This window comes from Mercenaria mercenaria, chromosome 12, assembly GCF_021730395.1.
Source record: "Mercenaria mercenaria strain notata chromosome 12, MADL_Memer_1, whole genome shotgun sequence".
Taxonomy (NCBI): Eukaryota; Metazoa; Mollusca; class Bivalvia; order Venerida; family Veneridae; genus Mercenaria; species Mercenaria mercenaria.
Window position 1 is genome coordinate 20,716,837 of NC_069372.1, and position 19,585 is coordinate 20,736,421.

General features: G+C 36.2%; 1 protein-coding gene across 1 annotated transcript in view; it reads left to right on the forward strand.

Moving 5' to 3' along the window:
* The window catches only part of LOC123533171 (helicase domino-like), a 91,044-nt gene that overhangs the window by 2,314 nt on the left and 69,145 nt on the right, over nt 1-19,585 (forward strand). Inside the window, exons 2-11 of the mRNA XM_053520468.1 lie at nt 3,769-3,850; nt 5,492-5,659; nt 6,625-6,846; nt 7,062-7,113; nt 7,497-7,601; nt 8,828-8,918; nt 9,254-9,374; nt 10,461-10,646; nt 11,699-11,706; nt 13,740-13,758. Of these exons, the coding sequence (XP_053376443.1) occupies nt 5,501-5,659; nt 6,625-6,846; nt 7,062-7,113; nt 7,497-7,601; nt 8,828-8,918; nt 9,254-9,374; nt 10,461-10,646; nt 11,699-11,706; nt 13,740-13,758 (963 nt within the window). The 5' untranslated portion in view covers nt 3,769-3,850; nt 5,492-5,500. The remainder of the gene's footprint in view (nt 1-3,768; nt 3,851-5,491; nt 5,660-6,624; nt 6,847-7,061; nt 7,114-7,496; nt 7,602-8,827; nt 8,919-9,253; nt 9,375-10,460; nt 10,647-11,698; nt 11,707-13,739; nt 13,759-19,585) is intronic.

Below are 19,585 nucleotides of genomic sequence, written 5' to 3' on the forward strand. Positions count from 1 at the left end.
GTTACTTAAATGTTTATCGACACGTACACAAAAAACGCTTGTAATGCATTCATTTTTTAATATAATTGCTTCAAATTTTCAGCACCGCTTTAGAAATAATACAGTTTGAATTCTATAACGATTTTAATAAGATGTCGACAGAAATTTTGGCAAAATTCTATAAAAACGATCGAAGTTTCATACAATTATTTGTAAAATTTCAAACAACGCGATCTTAATTATTTATTTATTTCTAAAAGTAAATAAATAATACAAACTATGGTCATAAAATTCGGACTTTTGACAAGAAAGTACAAAAAACAGAATTAAAAAATCTTAAATAATGAAAAAGCGGCAGCAATTCAAATACATCGAGTAAAACGATTTTTGGCAAACAGATTTCTGCAAGTGCGGATGAATAGGTTATGGGGACCTCGTGAACGTAAATAAAAACCACGATTGTTTTAAAATAAAGCAGTATGATGTCGCTGTGGTTTTTAATAAGTTTAATATGTAAACGAATCTTTGTACATGTCTTTTTTGACTCGACACTATGTCAGATATTCTTTTCAAACAATAATGTAAATTCCTTGAGGGCAAATAGGTCACAGAGGTAGGATATCCACTATGATAGTTCACGGTTTGACACATTTACATGTCAGTTTATTCGGGATATTGCGCATTCGCTTTTAAAAAAGATTAAAGAAGATACTTTTTTACTGATTTCTTCTCAGCAATTTAAAGAACCGAGGCCGTACGATCAGACAGTGATGTGTCACATGGCGCGAAAAGATGACGTAATGCCATGACAATTTCGGGCAACTAAACCCCTTTGATCTCCACTTTAGATGCCATGATACCGACGCACTTCTTTTAGCTCTTTGAGGGGGTTTTAACTGATGATGAAAACAAGGCCAATTACTTGGTTATCAACAGAATAATTACCGATAATTGTTAATGTTTTTTTTTTCGCTTTAAACACGGGTGGGTTGATGATGATTATTGTGTCCACGTCGCCCTGGACTGTGATAATAGGCTACATTTACTTGATCATAATGCAAAAAAACAAAAAACAAATACCGACCCTACTTTATTTTGGCCATGCCACCAGAAACACAACATTTTTTGGGGGGGGGGAGGCGAAGGGGGGCTTACCAGGCTGATCCATTATTGCAGTTAAATTTGAACAGCTACACTATATTTTAAAGGCCCTGGCTAAAAAAGTAAATTTTAGAAGGGTAGTGCAAATTTGAACCCCACGCCTGGCATATAACTAGATACTGGTATAGGTCTTACTTTTTTCTACAGTTTTCTCCCATAATTTCTGTCTGCTAGTTACTTGAATATTGTAACATGGTTATCCACTTACGTTGGCTTAGCCTGCACATGGATGGTGTGGGTAGGTTTGTTGCCTACCATTTAAATAACTGAATGTTGAATCAAGCATAAACTAAAATATATCATATTTATAAACAAAATGATTTCGAGCAATTAAAAACGTTTTCTGGCAAATGGTTTTCTTAATTTACTTGCCCGAAAGGACAATTGCTGAAAAAAAATTAAGGTGAAGACTGTAATATATTTTTCTCTTTTCCAAAACTGGACTACCAGAAACCTGGTCGGGCTACTTGATTTCACAAGTTGGTAGCCCTGCTGGCTACCAGCAAAAGTAGGTTAAGATCGAGGCCTGCAGAAACTTGATTACTGCCGATTAACACTAATTAGCGAATATTTAAAGGAATCTTAAATGCATAGATATTAGGTATTATTTCTTGTGACAAAGCACAAATTATCAACAGCGGCAACTTGCCAAGCTAGCCTTTAGGCATGTGTTTACAAAAACATGTGCATTTTAAAATCTTGGAACCACTGTTCAAAACAGCATGCAAACCAGATTGCTGTCATTTTACTGCCACCGGAATAAATGTACATTCAGTACAGTTGCATCAGTATTAATGAAATTTTGAGCAGAAATACATTGGATCACAGACATTTGATCTTATGGCAGTTTAGCGTTTACATCAAGTTGATGCTTCTAAATTAAAATACTTATAAAGCATGTAAAGTCAACCGTTATTAAGCAAAAATCAGCAAAACATATTCTGAGATGAGACTACTTGGTGAGAAGAAAGTGAGAGGTGTTATTTATTCGATTTTAGTCCTTTTATGAAACTACGCCTAACAGGTGTTTAGAATTAGAAATATTAAGCAATTTTAAATGATAAGATGGATTGCATTTGGTAGTGTGAGGAATTTGTAAATGAAAATTGGCTGACATATTTTCTTACAAATCAGATGATACTGTCATTTTGAGAAGTTCGCAGATAAACTAGTCAACTCCAGTAAAAAATTCCAGGAGAAAAAATGAAGAGTCAGGGTTTCAGAAATCCCATGTCCGGAGCCCTGGGGCTACCAGAAAATTTTGTCTGCTACTAAATTTTTTCAGAGCGTGCCTGCTGGGCTACCTTGAAACCCTATATCGAGTAGCCCTGAAATCAATACTCTAGTTTCCATGCATAATTTTGACAGTTATCTACAATCTCTTTGTGTATCGGCGATACACACCAGAGGCATTAATTATCTTACAACCTATTTGTCACAGTCGGTAAACAACTACCCCTTGTTTAATCGTACCCAGAGGCAAATGTTTACATGTGCATGCGAGTTTTAGACTGATCCAATAGCATCCAAGTCGCTGATCCGTAGTGTTCTAAACAATATGTAAAGCAGTCTTAAAATAACGTCAGTTTACCGCCACCTGCCAAAGTGTACTTTCGTTTTTGCGACCTCAATATTTATCGAGTTTTGAGAGGATATACAGGGATCAGTGACATTTGATTATGAGGCAGTTTAGTGCTTACATCGAGTTTATGCATTTCAATTTAAATACTTGCACAGAATGCAAAAATCGGCAAGTTCATGTTAGAAACTATACAGGATTTCGGACAAACATAAATTCGGATAAGCGAACGCCATTGTCAAGAAAGTGAGAGACGTTATTTACTAGGATTTAGTCCTTCTATTAAACTGCTTATTAAAAAAATGAGTAATGATAATTGCTATTTTAGAAAACAAAATCTATAAGAACATATGCATATGGCTAGAATTATGAAACCCAGTATTAATTTAAGCATTCCATACCAACTGTAGACAGCAGTATACAAGCACTTAGCAAATAAACCAAAACGGTCATTGCCCGCCTAATAAACTAAAATGTTCGGGCTACCACACAAAAATATTGGTAGCCCAATGGGCTGCCAATAAATTTGAAGATTTCTGAAACCATGAGGATGATTATTGCTAATTTAGTGAACAAATCTGTAAGAACATGTTGTGGCTATAATTTGGAAACTATTAATTTAGTTCTTCAAACTGGAATACAAGCAAGAAGCAGTAGTACCTAACAAACTAAAGTGGTGGGGATTACAGACAAAATGTTGGTAGCCCAATAAATTTGCAGATTTCTGCATCCTACACTTGTCGGGCTATATACCAGACCAGATGAAAGACAGCTGGTAATGACCAGTGTTTGATTTATGAATAGAAATAAGATAAGTTGATAAACTAAATAAAGGAAAGCAAGCACACTCAAGTGCCAGGCTTTAAAGTATTTGGCATTCTACATTCAGTTTGCAGTCTAAGAAAATAAATTAAGTATTCATCTGGCATATTAATTTATACATTGATTCTGTACTATCTATTTGAACCTGATGAATTTAATGTGTACTGTAATATATCATTAACAGAAGTATATCAGGGGTGACAGTGCTATTATTTTTCTATTTACAGGAAGTACAGATGAGTTCAGCAGATAAACAAGTGCTGGTTGCTGACGTCCTGGGCAATCATTTAGCCTTTGTCTGCTGTATTGGTAAGTTTATTATGCCCACGCTACTTGATAGTTTTGCTGAAATCCTGTCTCTGCTTTTTCGTTTAAACTCTTCAGATTTTACACAAAGGGTTCCTATCCAGCGGACAGCAGTAAAGAAAAAAACATGCAGCCATCCAAAATATTTCATTGCAGTATTTTATTGCAAAATCCAGTAAGAATTATGTTTTTGTGGGCACCCTGTGTCTGCGTTTGTTTTCTACCTCGACTTACAATTTTTTGTCTATGAACTAGGTCTTAAACTAGGTAACTAGAACAAATCATGGTAAAGTCCACATTCTCTACTTGATTATCATAATCTTAGAATGTTTTTCTCCATGAAATACAGGACGAGTTCAATATTGGATTACCAGAGGTCCAAAACTAGGTCATTGTGTCGAGCTAGAAAACCCTACAATTTTTACTTTATCTTCATAGAACTTTGTCAGAATGTTTTTCTCTATAAAATCTAGATAGATTCAAAACTGTGTTATCTTGAGGTCAGAAACTAGGTTACCAGGTCAAATCATAGAAAACCTTCTTTTTTTTATTCTAGAGGCTCAATTTTCTTCTTGCTCTTCATAACTCTTTCTCTGATATTACAGGTATAATAGAGCTATACCACAATACCACAAAACCACAAGTGGATAATTAGGCCCTTCCTGAATTGATGTGTATTCACAAATTTATCTGCTATGAAACTTTTAGTCAGTCGGTCTCTTTTCAGTATATTTAAAAAAAAACCAACAGGCGAATAATATCACCAATAACTTGCCCTATACAATGTGTGATCTTGAGTAAACTAAATACATAAAGCACTCTGCAAGAACAGAAGAGACAGTTCTTCTTTGTGTAAGGTATAGTTTATTGAGGATGCACTTCATTAACTTTCATCTAGTTATTTACTGTAGCCAGGGAATCCAGTCTGACAGTTTCTTAACTTTTTTCTACCTGCAAATTGACAGCCTGGGGAAACCTGTTTTCAGACCGCAGCGTCATCTATGATTAGTTGATTACACCCGAAATATATGGGTGTTTGATAAAGAACGATAACTTCTGAAAGCAATAATCTATGGCTAAAAATAGAAACGGAATTCTCACGGAAAAGTCAGATCGGAATAGTGTACTTCTAAAGATTCCCGAACATTTCCGGGCCATAGACAAATACCAGTTTGTACCTCCCATAGCTTTTCCAGCAAGTTGTAAAAACTTTTAAATATGTCAGTATAAACTTAAGTTTGCATCTTAGCTATCAAGATGTTATATAAATGTAGACCTAGTGATCTACTAAAATTGCAGAATTTTCGGCAGTATTGCCTCGTTTTCGTTTCAGACAAGTGCAAATATGATCACATGTTAATTAGGCTAATTATAGAAAATCGATAATCAGTAGTGACATGGAAACTCCTTCAGATTTCCCCAGGCGTTGATAATATCAGTAACTCGATGAATGCCAGTTAACACTAATTAGCGCAAATTAAATGGGATCTTTATTGCATAGATATTATGTATAATTTCTTCTAACAAAGCACAAATATTATCAGCGGCTTCCCAGGCTATATTTACTGGAGTAGTCTAGCATGTCTTTGTAAAACGACTGGTTTTTACCTAGAAAAAGCTTTATTAGGTTAATTTGTTTTGCAGAATAATCCGATGGCCACACCAAATAGGCCTGGATACAGTGGCAGCATGTCAAGCCAAGGAGGGTTTGGTATAGTCATGTCAACTGGACCATCACCTAAGAAGAAGATCAAGGTCGAGGAGGTTCCAGCAGCCACGGAGGAGATTGGACAGACCAGGAACCTTGTACTGGTATGGTTTGTTTCACAAGTTCGGAGTAGTTTGTGCAAGGCCATGTTGCCCCAGTTCTGTAGAAATCTAAAAATAATTGCAAGGAAATTGAACTGTTGAATAGATGCCAGCCAGAGTTGAAAGTACTTACAGATTCATTGTATAGTTATGTCTCCCACCACACAGTGGTGTGGGAGACATATTGATTTACTCCAGTCTGTGTGTGTGTCTGTCTGTGTGTGTGTCTGTCACAAAGCTTGTCCGCACTCTGAGTCGAACATTTCTCATCCAATTTTCACCAAACTTGAATAAAATGTGTTTGACCATAAGAGCTCAGCCAAGTTTGATAACTAGCCAAATCGGTTCAGGCGTCTTGGAGTTATGGCCCTTGAGTTACCAAAAATCGGCCTTTTTACTCTTGTCCGCACTCTAATTTAAACATTTCTCATCCGATCTTCACAAAACTTGAACAAAATGTGTTTGACCATTAGACCTCGGCCAAGTTCGATAACTAGCCAAATGGGTCCAGGCATTTTGGAGTTACGGCCCTTGAATTATCGGAAAAAATGGCAGTTTTACTCTTGTCGCACTCTAAATCGAACATTTCTCATCCGATCTTCACCAAACTTGAACAAAATGTGTTTGACCACGAGACCTCGGCCAAGTTTGATAACTAGCCAAATCGGTTTAGGCATTTTGGAGTTACGGCCTTGAATTATCGAAAAATTGACAGTTTTACTCTTGTCCGCTCTCTAAATCCAACATTTCTCATCCGATCTTCACTAAACTTGAACAAGATGCGTTTGGCCATAAGACCTTAGCCAAGTTCGATAACTAGCCAAATCCACCCAAGCACTTTTGATTTATTAGTGTCTGAATTTTTGTATCTTTGTGATCAGATGATGGTAGGTGCTTTAGATTGCCTTTGTTTTAAGAGTCTTTGTTTAATAATGGAAAATGCGAAGTAACCGATGTTAACTTTTTAGGATGAGAAGCTTACACAGATGCTGGAACTGAAAGAAAGCTACTTTGATCATTTGACCGAGTGTTTCTTTCTTCAAAATGGTGGTGGATTGATGGACTATTACGGTTGGCGGAAACGTCCCACTCCCCAGCTTGTACATTTCCTCAAGTCCGGTCGCCTCGACAGTGATGATGAAGATGAGAATCCGGTCATTTATCTGAAAGAGGGCAAAGTAACTGATGAGGTAATACATATAAATAGACATTTGATGTTATTTTCCTTTAATTTTGTCGCTCGGACATTGTGATACATTTCTGGAATTTAATGCATAGTAGATAAAAATGGTATTAAAATTGTCGTAGTTTTCCTACTTTGTCTGTCTAAATTTGTTTGGCTTTTAAGGTTATGTGGTTTGTGAAAATAATGTATTTGGTAATACAGATGTTTTTTCTTCTGTAGGTTAAAGTTTCATCTGCTGGGTCGGCATCTGTTACTTCCTTGGGAACGGAAGGTTGGTAATATTTACTAATTTATAATTATTTTTATGTACAAGTGTAGAAAATTGAGGAAACAAAAGTTTTTGTAAATTAAAATTTCAGTTACGATGTTCAAAATGTAATGAACTAAAAATAACTGGCAAGTGTGGTGTTCTTGCACATTTTCTGAAGAAGAATTGGAGGGAAAAAACTGAACAAAGTCTGATAATTGGGTGCAAGAGAGAAAAGTGTAACCCATTCCTTGTTTAAACAGAGAGAACAAATATTTAAGATTTTCATATTTTGCAATGTACGATTATAAGATCAACTTGTTTGAGACTAATTTTCAGATGTTTTTGCAAAATTTCTTGATTGAATTACAAGATTGTTGAAATAACAATTTAATGTAATATATCAGATTTGGGCATTTTACCTGGAATAAAGTTTGAGCCACCCTACGAAATACCACAGGAAGCAACATTGTTATCCCCAGTTACTGTACATGAACCAACAAAATATATAGGTAGACCATGGTATTGTGCAAGTGTGGCTTTTTTCTTTCTCTGTAGTGCTTTATACTTTGGTTCATTGAAATAGTGATTTTACACACCCTAGTTGAGTTTGTGTTGTGCATCATTATTTTTACCTTTATATCAGTCTTGTATCGAAAATAAGTTGCCACTCAAATAGGTAAAATTGACAATGGCTAGAAAATACTCGGAAGTTTGTCAGTCAGTTTACTCGGAGACTTTTAAAAGATGTCTTTTGTTAATAATAACGTATTTCTTTTATGATTAATTTCCCTTCATATTTTTTAGTTACATTAAGCAAGTTGTGTGATGTAGGGAGAAATTGGCAGATGATTTTAAGAAAATAAAAGTTGTGCTATCAGATTGTTTAGATGAAGTTTTCCGTATAGCGGGCTGAACTGAGTATGTTAGGACTTTCACCAAGTTCACCAACAGTTTAAGACCAAGTTAAAGTGGCATTGATTCACTCAGTCTGCATTGAGCTTAAAACTTCTGTCATTGTCTCGAGCTATCCCTGAGCTCTGTGCCAACTAGTTCCCGATATATCCTTGTATTTGGGAACATGTACTTGATAAGTCTGATATATAGTGGTCGCAATAACAATTTTCTTTAAAGACACAACTGCTTAGTTTAAAATGTTTCGCAGGGGTTTCATTGATTAATGAAGTAGAAGGTAGAATTTGCAGAGTAGATATGGGTTTGGGGGTCGTCCCAAAAGACCAGAATTTTATTTGCTACAAGAAAAGTAGTCGGGCTTCCGACCACTATAGCAGGGAGGAATCCTGGCCATACAGCCCTTAATGAAACCCCTGTTTTGTAGCTTGCTGGACCTTCTGTAGAGCACATTGTCTCCAAGATTTTTGCGTACCTTCTTGTTGCTTTTTTTCTTTGCATGCATAACATTTGATTTGTTTATTACTCAGTATTGAATACATAATAAGGCTTTCAAGGATATGAAGTATGCAGATGCTTAACTATTATGGGATGCATTAATTCTATTCTTGTGTATGTTTCATGATTATTTTAATAACGACTTCATTAGTTTTCTGTATTTTATATGCTTATTTAAATGTTGGAAAGGTTGTCTTGCTAATAGTGCTGTTTTTAGAGGTAAAAGTGTATCATGGCAGGACCTTTAATTTTAATGCTGATTGGTTGATGAATATTGTAGTAACCAGTTGATTAGCAAACACGTTTTCATGCTGGACTTTATTTACAGGAACTACTGCAAGTTCAACACTTCCTGTTTCTCAAGGACTGCACAGGTCTGTCTCGGACTCGAGGCTACAGACTATTTCATCAACTACTTTGTAAGACATTAATTTAAACCTGTTGAATTTTATTTTAGTATGCTGATTAGTAAAAGAATTACCAGACAAATTATTTAGCAACTTCCAGTGCTATGTTTAATTTAAAGCTTTTGATTTTAAATAGTTATAGATGAAAAAAAAAGTATTCTATTAAGATACACAGCTATATCGGGTTCCAGTTATAAATAGTGTTACACTTGACCAACCATTGGTCATCTTCAAAGTCAGACTCGAATGTTCAAGTCTTCTCTCAATACAAACTAAAATTTTGTTGTTCAAGCTGTTGGCAGAGACTTAAGTATTTGTCAAAGTTGCAAATATTATTTACTTTACAGGTCTGGGTCTGTGAAAAAGATTGGCTCTGGTTCCCCAGGCACTAATAAACAGGCAAGCTATGATGGTACCATGATCAAGGGCATCTCTTCTCAAGAAGCCATTGTGGAACGAGCTAAACAGGTATTCAGTTAGCTAGCAGATATTGAATAAAATCTTGCTCTGGTGCCGTATGTGATGCAGCATTTGATGCCACTTGACTCATTCTGTGTTTGACATTCTGTCATTTACAATTACCTAGTGGCAAGATTATCAAGGACAATTTTCAGTCTCCAGTACTAGAACTGTTCTTTTCAAGTGCTGTTAATGAAATTGTGACAGATTGAAACTATACAGGGCTTAACTAACTCTTTAGAGCACTTGCCCATAGGGCAGCTTCAACTATTTTTCACTCCAAACTCAATTTTTGCCCAAATGTAACAGTAACAAAGCAGTAACACATGATTTTCTCAGAAATATTTCTTGGGATCTTTCATATATTTTACTTTCCTGACAGGCAACTGAGTAGGAATTTTTGCCTGCAAGCATTCCACTTTTACATGCCCCAGTCAATAGGGCAGTCCTTATGGATGAGCCCTGATAAAAGTTTTTGTAGTTTTTGCTTGCATAACTAGAACTAGGGAAAGGGCAGTGAGAAACTATAAACCTGTTTAATTAGATTTTTTTTGTGTCAGTGTTAAAACACGTCTGTTGGAATGTTAGTGTTAGAAGAAATTTATCACATGCTGATACTGAATGGATTTACTGCGAGTTATTGCAGTTTTCAGAGTTTGGTCAGCGTTTTTGAGCAAAAGGTTTTCAGGCTTTCTGTTTTGAAACAGTTTTAACTTCTAACATTTGACATATGAGATGCTACTTCTCCTAAAGACTTTCATGTTAATTTTAGTTCATTAATTATCCAATTTGCCACTTGACTCATTCTGTCATTTACAATTACCTTGTGGCAAGATTATCAAGGACAATTTTCAGTCTCCAGTACTAGAACTGTTCTTTTCAAGTGCTGTTAATGAAATTGTGACAAATTTACTTCATCTAAATTTTTTATAAAGTATATTTCCTAGAATATTTTTTCTAATCAAGAGTTTGAAATGTTTCTTTTGAAAAACATTTTAATGTGCTATATATGGGGGAACCAAAAATTTGTTAAAAAGGTTGCTTTAAGCTTTCGCTAAAAAAAAATTGTTTAAACTTTTCTGAAATCTATTGTAGGAAGCCCAGGTGATGAGTCGTGTTGCTGAGTTGAGAAAGGATGGAATGTGGTCATCACGCCGCCTGCCGAAGGTGCAGGAACCTCCCAGACCAAAGGCCCATTGGGACTATCTGCTGGAGGAGATGCAGTGGCTTGCAGCTGACTTTCAACAGGAACGAAAATGGAAGAAAACTTGTGCTCGAAAGGTACAGCAATTCTCTAAACACAATTCAAACTTCCGTTGAAATACATGTTTTTTTCTTTTTGGGGGGAAGGGGGTGGTGCCCTTTGGAGGGGGAAAAAATTTCGCGTAAAAAAAGAAAAGGGGAATTTTCTTTGTGTTAAAATAAACTACAGATTAAGTTTTTGAAAAATTCGGGGCCCAAAGAGCCTACATGACATATAACAAATGAAAGAACAATACCGATAACCAAAAAAATTTTTTCAAATGTGGAGGTAAGACACCCATTGACTCCCAAAATTACACAGACATTAGGTCCCTTTCTTAAAAAAAATGGGTGATGGCGTTTTTTTTTTCGCAAAGTCTGAATTTTGCAGTCACTGTTACATTTGCCCTTCACAATAAAAAACAAACTGAAAAAAAACAATGTATGCATTGGACTAGCCCCTTTCCCAAAGCTAAAATCAACCCTGACTGACTGAAGATGGAAAATCAACACCCCCGGCCAAACAAATAGAATGAAAAATCATTTACAGACTAACATTCAACAGCTTGTTGTGAAAATAATAAAGCCTTCGATGATTCGATTTTTCAGGGGAAGTTACCCCAACCGGTGTCGTGTAAACAAAACGCGAGATACGCGGTGAACTGTTTTCTATATAAAAATAAATAAAAAAACTAGTGAATTATGTTTTAAATTGTTTTGGTTTTTTTTTTTATTTTCAGGGGGAAATTTTTGGGCATCGGGGGGAAAAAAAATATATTTTGAGGGGGGAAGGGGGCCCGAATTTCGCCCGAATATTTTGGTAAAAAAAAAAAGCTGTAGTTGTCTTGTAGCCCTTTTATTGGTAGGGATAGCAAATTTGCCCTTCTTGAGGAGATTTTTTCCCAAAAAGTTCATTACTGTGAGAGACGATGACGGGGTAAATTGTTGTAAAAAAATTCCGTTTGAAAAAATTTTTTTTTCCCTTTGGATATTGATTTCAACAGTTCTTGATGTTAACCGAGGCATTTGTCTGAGCAGTGACTAAGGGGGATTCATATATGACTGCTTAATGACCTTTTCTTATGTTACAGACTTCAAAGTATGTCTGTGATAATTATGCTGTCATGTAATATAAGTTACCATTGACGTAATTAGGATGGTTTTAATGGGCATAAAGTTCTATGTTCATTTTTCATCTGATTTCCTATAGCATCAGTTTGCTTCTTTCCAACTGATACAAAAACGTTCATGAAGCAAATCTCAAAATATAGGAGTATCGTTTTTTTCCCAACAATTACATCTTTAATAGTGCAAAGTGAAAAATGCTGATTCAGTTTTTGATCACATCAGTTGTACTATTAAAGTTAGAGCACTCTGTTTTGCCATTTCCTTGTAATAGGCCTTTTTTCATTTTGTGAATGCCACCAACACCGGTGGAACTAGGGGAAAATGTCTAAATTGGATAAAGATATTTCTTGTGTGTAATACAAGTGTGGAATGGCCTTGTATACTGACACAGTAAAAGTGACATTTAAAGGTGTCATCTGAAGAAGCCATTTAGCACACGTCTAAAAATTAAACTTTATATTCACAATTCAAAGATTCCACCAAAAAAGTTTTCCAAAATATTGTTGAAGTTTAAAGTGGTGATCTATTGTCTTGAAAGATAGATTTTTAGGAGCTATTTAATTTCCCTGCTTCATTAAGTGATGGACGATGACGGGGCTGACTTGTTGCAACAAATTTCTATTGAGGACAGTTTTTGTTCTAAAGGGAAATTAATTGCACCAATCTTGTGTTAACCGAGGCATTTGTCTGAGCAATGAATAAAAAGAAAAAACAAACAACACACCGGAAAAATTTTCTAAAAGTAGTTTCTAAAACGTTGTTGTTCTTGTAATATTTTGAAAAGGAATGATTTAAATTTTTCATTTTCGGGAATACTTTTTGAAAGGGTATTTGTCATCTTCTTTTTTTTGATGCTGCCCCATTTAAAATATTCCTCACACGGGCTTTTTTGATGACATAGTTTGCCAAGAGGTACAGAAGTACTTCCGATTTTGAACAGAAAGGTTAAAGGGCTGAAAAAAAAGAAAGCATGAAACTAAAAAAAAATTGATCCAAATTTTGCTAAAATGGGAAAGAATTCTGGCCCAAACATTGAAAAAGGTATGTATTCAATTCCTTTTTTGATTATATACGTTTTTAACGGGTGAAAAAATTCGTTTTTACACCACACACCCTGTAAACTAGTAGACGCAAATGAACTTGTTCGTGGTGTCGTCTTTGCCTTGATAAAAATTTTGTGGCCCAGTGGGGAAAGACCAGGGGATCTGCCCTTTTTATGTCTCCCTTTTTTCCATCGACAAAAGACGGACTGTTTGAGATACAAAGTATGTATTTAAATTCGGGAGTTTTTTGGTCGCATCAAAATACATTGTTGTGGTCCCTTTAAAAGAAAGTAAAATATTTTACGGGTGCACTGTAAAAAAAAATTTTTCAGGTTGTAAGTAAAAACAGAACGTCGTTTGATGAAAAAGAAAAAACCCATGGACTTGATCTAAACTTCATTGTAAACCAACAAGCTATTTAAATTTGGCTGTCTAAAGGGTTTCCCCAGCAAGTTCAAAGGCTTCTTCTGTAGGTGGGGCCACCCCAACCACTCTTTTATGGTGATGGAATTTTTTCCGGGGGTTCTGTCTGAAATTTTTTAAAAGTTTAATTTTTTTTTTTGCTTTTTTCCTGCAGTTCATTACAATGATGAGAGATGGAGGCTGACTTTTGCAACAACTTCTATTGAGGACAGTTCTTGTTTTTAAGGAAACTAATTTCACAAATTTTTGATGTTAACGAGGGATTTGTCTGAGCAATAAAGTAAAGTATAACAGTGCAAGATCTTCAAAGCAGGATGTTGTACAATACAGAGAAAAATCTATCCATTTTGAAACCACCCGGAACTTGATTAGCTTTAGAATCCTTTAAAAATTACAGAAACGAGAGAAAGGAGGGATTTTTAAAATTTTGATGTCCCCATAAATGCAGGGATTAAACCTTTTTCATTTTTTTTTCTTGGTTTGATGAATTCAAAAATGATGAGGAGAGGAAACGATGATGAAAAAAACCATGAGAAAGCGAAAAGGGCATTGATGAGGTAAGAGGGGTATAAATTAACATCGCCCTGCCGGGCGACCGATTTTAGTGGGCGAGTCAATTTTCCCCCAAAAAATCGCCCAGCCCGGGGAAAGGCTTTTATTCATATTAATGTCAATTTCTGGGTTTTTCGAGGACTGTCTTATTTAAAATGCACTAGTCACTTAAATCGGACCAATCAAAATTCCGATATATACTCGACAATCAGAATAGGCGGATCATTTTACTCCGACACTAAAAATTGCTGCGCCATGAAATTTCAGCATAGAAAGTGAGGGTTTTTTGAAGGTTGTTAAAGACTTAGAACGGCCCCGGGCGTGGGACAAAAGGAAAAATTATCGGATTATTTAAAAGACCGGCCAATGAGGACTTTTAATGAAAAATGGACTGTTAACAACCGCGGCTGCATAGAAAACCGACCGCAAAAGGGTGTGTCTTTTTGTAAAGTAATAATTTCGTAATTGTGGTACCTTAACACCAATGTAACAAAAAACTACAATTCAATGTCCTAAACGTGCAGCCTCTATCAAAAGCCCATAAACAAACCCCAAAACCTTAGTGCGCAAAAATAATTCAAAATTTAAGTGCGTCTGTGTTTGAGGGCGTGTCCGAAAGGTGAGTTTTTGGTGTTCGTAATTTATTTAAGAAAAATTTATTTTTACTTTTGGAGGGAACAAAAAACAAAGACTTATCATTAAATTTTGTCATCTAAACTTTTGTATATTTTCCCGCAATAATGCTGGGCCCCCAACTTTTTGGGGGGCCCCTGAATTTGCTGTAATGAGCCCTTTGGTAAAAGGGTTGAGTGTTAATTAATACCCCGTAATGACGATGTCTTCATTATTGCTGTGTGGTTTGACTTTAAATCTTGGGTGTTGAATCCTGTAAAGGAAGACAAGTAGTTTAACTTTCTAGAACCTATTGATAGTTCTTGCCTCTAGAAATAAAGTCGTTACTTATTTACTTACTATCTTTTAATGGCTGATGTACTTCCCTCTTTCGAATTATTTTTGTATTAATTAGCACAAATGATATCAGAATTATTCAATTTTTATACGCCCGTTTGAAAAACGGGACGTATTATGGGAACGCCCCTGGCGGGCGGATGGGTGGGCGGGCGGGGGGGCCGTCCCAACCCTTTTCTGGAGCTATCTTCTAATGCCTGGAGGGGTTTTGATGAAATTGGCCAAATTGTTTACCATCAGGACGGGGGTGTCATGCGCAAGAACTAGGTCAAGGTCAGGTCACACTTAGAGGTTAAAGGTCAAATTGAAGAAAGATTTTTTCCGGAGCATATCTTTACATGCTGGGGGATTTTGATGAAATTTGGCCCAGTTGTTCACCCTCAGGACGGAGTTCAAATGCGAAGAACCCGGTCCCAGGTTAAGGTCAAAGGTCCCCTTAGAGGTCAAGGATACAAAAATGAAAAAATTTTTCCAGAGCATTTCTTCTTTAGCATGAGGGATTTTGATATAAATTTTCCAAATGTTCACCACCTGAAAGGGGGGGTGTCTGCGCAAACCCGGTCCCCAGGTCTAAAGGGCAAGGTCCCTTGGGGGTCAAAGGGAAAAAGAAAAAAAAACTTTGTCCGGGGCTTTTTTTCTTCATGCATAGGGGTTTGATATTTAAATTGTCACAATTTTTTACCATATGAGGGGGGGGTGACTTGCGCAAGAACAGGTCCCTAGTCTAAGGTCAAGGTCACACTTAGAGGCAAAAGGGTACAGAATGAAAACCATGTCCGGGCATTTCTTCATGCAAGAGGGATTTTGATATAAATTGGCACAAATGTTCACCCCACGGACGAAGGTCATGCGCAAGAACCCGGTCCCAGGTCTAAGGTCAAAAGGGCACCTTAGTGGTCAAAGGTCAGAATAAGAAAGACTTTGTCCCAAGATTTCTTTTTATGTGGGGGATTTTGATTTCTTTTTCCCAAATTTTACACCATCATGGGGAAGTGTCATGCACAGTTTTTTTTCTTTGAATTACTTCCCTTTTTTGTTACTATAAAAATTTAAAATTTAAATTCTTATAACTAGTCGGGGAAAAATCAAGACCCCTTTTCTGTGTACAACATGCTCTACACCAATTTTGAGGTGTATTTTGACCAAACTTACCGGTAAAGATTTTTGTGTGGATTACAATTTTTTTTGATATTTTTTTTTTTTTTTTTTTTTTTTTTTAAGATTACTTCCCTTAGTTGTTACTATAAATAACTTTTATTGTAATTTTTAGCTCACCTGAGCAATGCTCAGGTGAGTTTTTGTGATCGCTCGATGTCCGGCGTCTGTCTGTCGTCTGTCAACATCTAGCTTGTGTATGCGATAGAGGCTGTATTTTTCAACTGATCTTCATGAAATTTGGTCAGAATGATAACCTTGATGAAATCTAGGCTGAGTTTGAAAATGGGTCATCTGGGGTCAAAAACTAGGTCATTAGGTCAAATCAAAGAAAAACCTTGTGTATGCGATAGAGGCTGTATTTTTCAATTGATCTTCATGAATTTTGGTCAGAATGATTACCTTAATGAAATCTAGGCCAAGTTTGAAAATGGGTCATCTGGGGTCTAAAACTAGGTCACTAGGTCAAATCAAAGAAAAACCTTGTGTATGCGATAGAGGCTGTATTTTTAGCTCACCTGTCACAAAGTGACAAGGTGAGCTTTTGTGATCGCGCGGCGTCCGTCGTCCGTCGTCCGTGCGTGCGTGCGTGCGTCCGTAAACTTTTGCTTGCGACCACTCTAGAGGTCACATTTTTCATGTGATCTTTATGAAAGTTGGTCAGAATGTTCACCTTGATGATATCTAGGTCAAGTTCGAAACTGGGTCACGTGCCATCAAAAACTAGGTCAGTAGGTCTAAAAATAGAAAAACCTTGTGACCTCTCTAGAGGCCATATATTTCACAAGATCTTCATTAAAATTGGTCAGAATGTTCACCTTGATGATATCTAGGTCAGGTTCGAAACTGGGTCATGTGGGATCAAAAACTAGGTCAGTAGGTCTAAAAATAGAAAAACCTTGTGACCTCTCTAGAGGCCATATTTTTCATGAGATCTTCATGAATATTGGTCAGAATGTTCACCTTGATGATATCTAGGTCAAGTTTGAAACTGGGTCACGTGGGGTCAAAAACTAGGTCAGTAGGTCTTAAAAAAGAAAAACCTTTTGACCTCTCTAGAGGCCATATTTCTCAATGGATCTTCATGAAAATTGGTCAGAATGTTCACCTTGATGATATCTAGGTCAAGTTCGAAACTGGGTCACATGGGGTAAAAACTAGGTCAGTAGATCTAAAAATAGAAAAATCTTGTGACCTCTCTAGAGGCCATATTTTTCATGAGATCTTCATGAATTATGGTCAGAATGTTCACCTTGATGATATCTAGGTCAAGTTTGAAACTGGGTCATGTTTGATCAAAAACTAAGTCAGTAGGTCTAAAAATAGAAAAACCTTGTGACCTCTCTAGAGGCCATATATCTCAATGGATCTTCATGAAAATTGGTCAGAATGTTCACCTTGATGATATCTAGGTCAAGTTCGAAACTGGGTCACGTGGGGTCAAAAACTAGGTCAGTAGGTCTAAAAATAGAAAAACCTTGTGACCTCTCTAGAGGCCATATTTTTCAATGGATCTTCAGGAAAATTGGTCAGAATGTTTACTTTGATGATATCTAGATCAAGTTCGAAACTGGGTCACGTGGGGTTAAAAACTAGGTCAGTAGATCTAAAAATAGAAAAACCTTGTGACCTCTCTAGAGGCCATATTTTTCATGAGATCTTCATGAATATTGGTCAGAATGTTCACCTTGATGATATCTAGGTCAGGTTCGAAACTGGGTCACGTGGGGTCAAAAACTAGGTCAGTAGGTCTAAAAATAGAAAAACCTGTGACCTCCCTAAAGGCCATATTTCTCAATGGATCTTCATGAAAACTGGTGAGAATGTTCAGCTTGATGATATCTAGGTCAGGTTCGTAACTGGGTCATGTGCGGTCAAAAACTAGGTCAGTAGGTCGAAAAATACAAAAACCTTGTGACCTCTCTAGAGGCCATATTTTTCACGAGATCTTCATGAAAATTGGTGAGAATGTTCACCTTGATGATATCTAGGTCAAGTTTAAAAGTGGGTCACGTGCCTTCAAAAACTAGGTCATTAGGTCAAATAATAGAAAAAGCTTGTGACCTCTCTAGAGGCCATATTTTTCAATGGATCTTCATGAAAATTGGTCAGAATTTTTTATCTTGATGATATCTAGGTCACATGTGCTCAAAAACTAGGTCACTATGTTAAATAATAGAAATAACGATGTCATACTCAGTTCAACACTTGGTCATGTGGGGATAGGTGAGCGATTCAGGACCATCATGGTCCTCTTGTTCAATTAAGCTTCATGAACTTTGATCAGAATGATTACCTTGATGAAATCTAGGCCAAGTTTAAATATGGGTCATCTGGGGTCAAAAACTAGGTCACTAGGTCAAATAAAAGAAAAACCTTGTGTATGCGATAGAGGCTGTATTTTTCAATTAATCTTCATTAATTTTGGTCAGAATGATTATCTTGATGAAATCTAGGCCGAGTTCGAAAATGGGTCATCTGGGGTCAAAAACTAGGTCACTAGGTCAAATCAAAGAAAAACCTTGTATATGCGATAGAGGCTGTATTTTTCAATTAATCTTCATGAATTTTGGTCAGAATGATAACCTTGATAAAATCTAGACCGAGTTCGAAAATAGGTCATCTGGGTCAAAAACTAGGTCACTAGGTCAAATCAAAGAAAAACATTGTCTATGTGATAGAGGCTGTATTTTTCAATTAATCTTCATGAAATCTAGGTCAAATTTGAATATGGGTCATCTGAGGTCAAAAACTAGGTCACTAGGTCAAATCAAAGGAAAACCTTGTATATGCGATAGAGGCTGTGTTTTTCAATTGATCTTCCTGAAATTAAGTCAAAATGAGTACCTTAATGAAATCTAGGCCAAATTTGAAAATGGGTCATCTTGGGTCAAAAAGTAGGTCACTAGGCAAATCAAAGAAAAACCTTGTGTATGCGATAGAGGCTGTATTTTTCAATTGATCTTCATGAAATTTGGTCAGAATGATAGCCTTGATGAAATCTAGGTCAAGTTCGAATATGGGTCATCTTGAGTCAAAAACTAGGTCACTAGGTCAAATCAATGAAAATATTTACTTATACTCAATATTTTTGCTCCAATTTTAATGATAATTAGTCAGAATATTGTTTCCATGAAATCACTAGGTCAAACATGTTTACTCTGTTTAATATGCTGTGTTATGGTGTGTTTCTCAGGTGAGCGACCTAGGGCCATCTTGGCCCTCTTGTTTTATAATTGACCATAGGGAAAAACCAAGACCACTTTTCTGTGGTACAACATAGATGTTACTTTCAAATTTTAGGTGTATTTTAAGGTCTCTCTACCTGGTAAGGAATTTTTTTGTGGACTTGGGAAAACAAATGACTTACAATGATTACTAAACAACCACAAAATTAAAATTCATTTGCAATACAGCAGCTAGAGTAAAGAAATTTGCTGTGACGGGCGTATATTGTGACATTCTGGCACTCTTGTTTATTCTTATTTTTTTTATGGGAAATAGGTATGGACATAGATTTACCTTTAGAAATAATGAGGCATAGAGTCACTAGTTCAGTACTATATTGTTGCAGAACTGCATACAGTAAACTTTCAGTGCTGAACTGTGTTTTCTTTTGCCAAGGCCAGATTAATAATTCTTGTATAAATCGAGGCATAGAGTCACTAGTTCAATATTTTGTTGTTGTAGTGCTGATGTTCTCGTAAA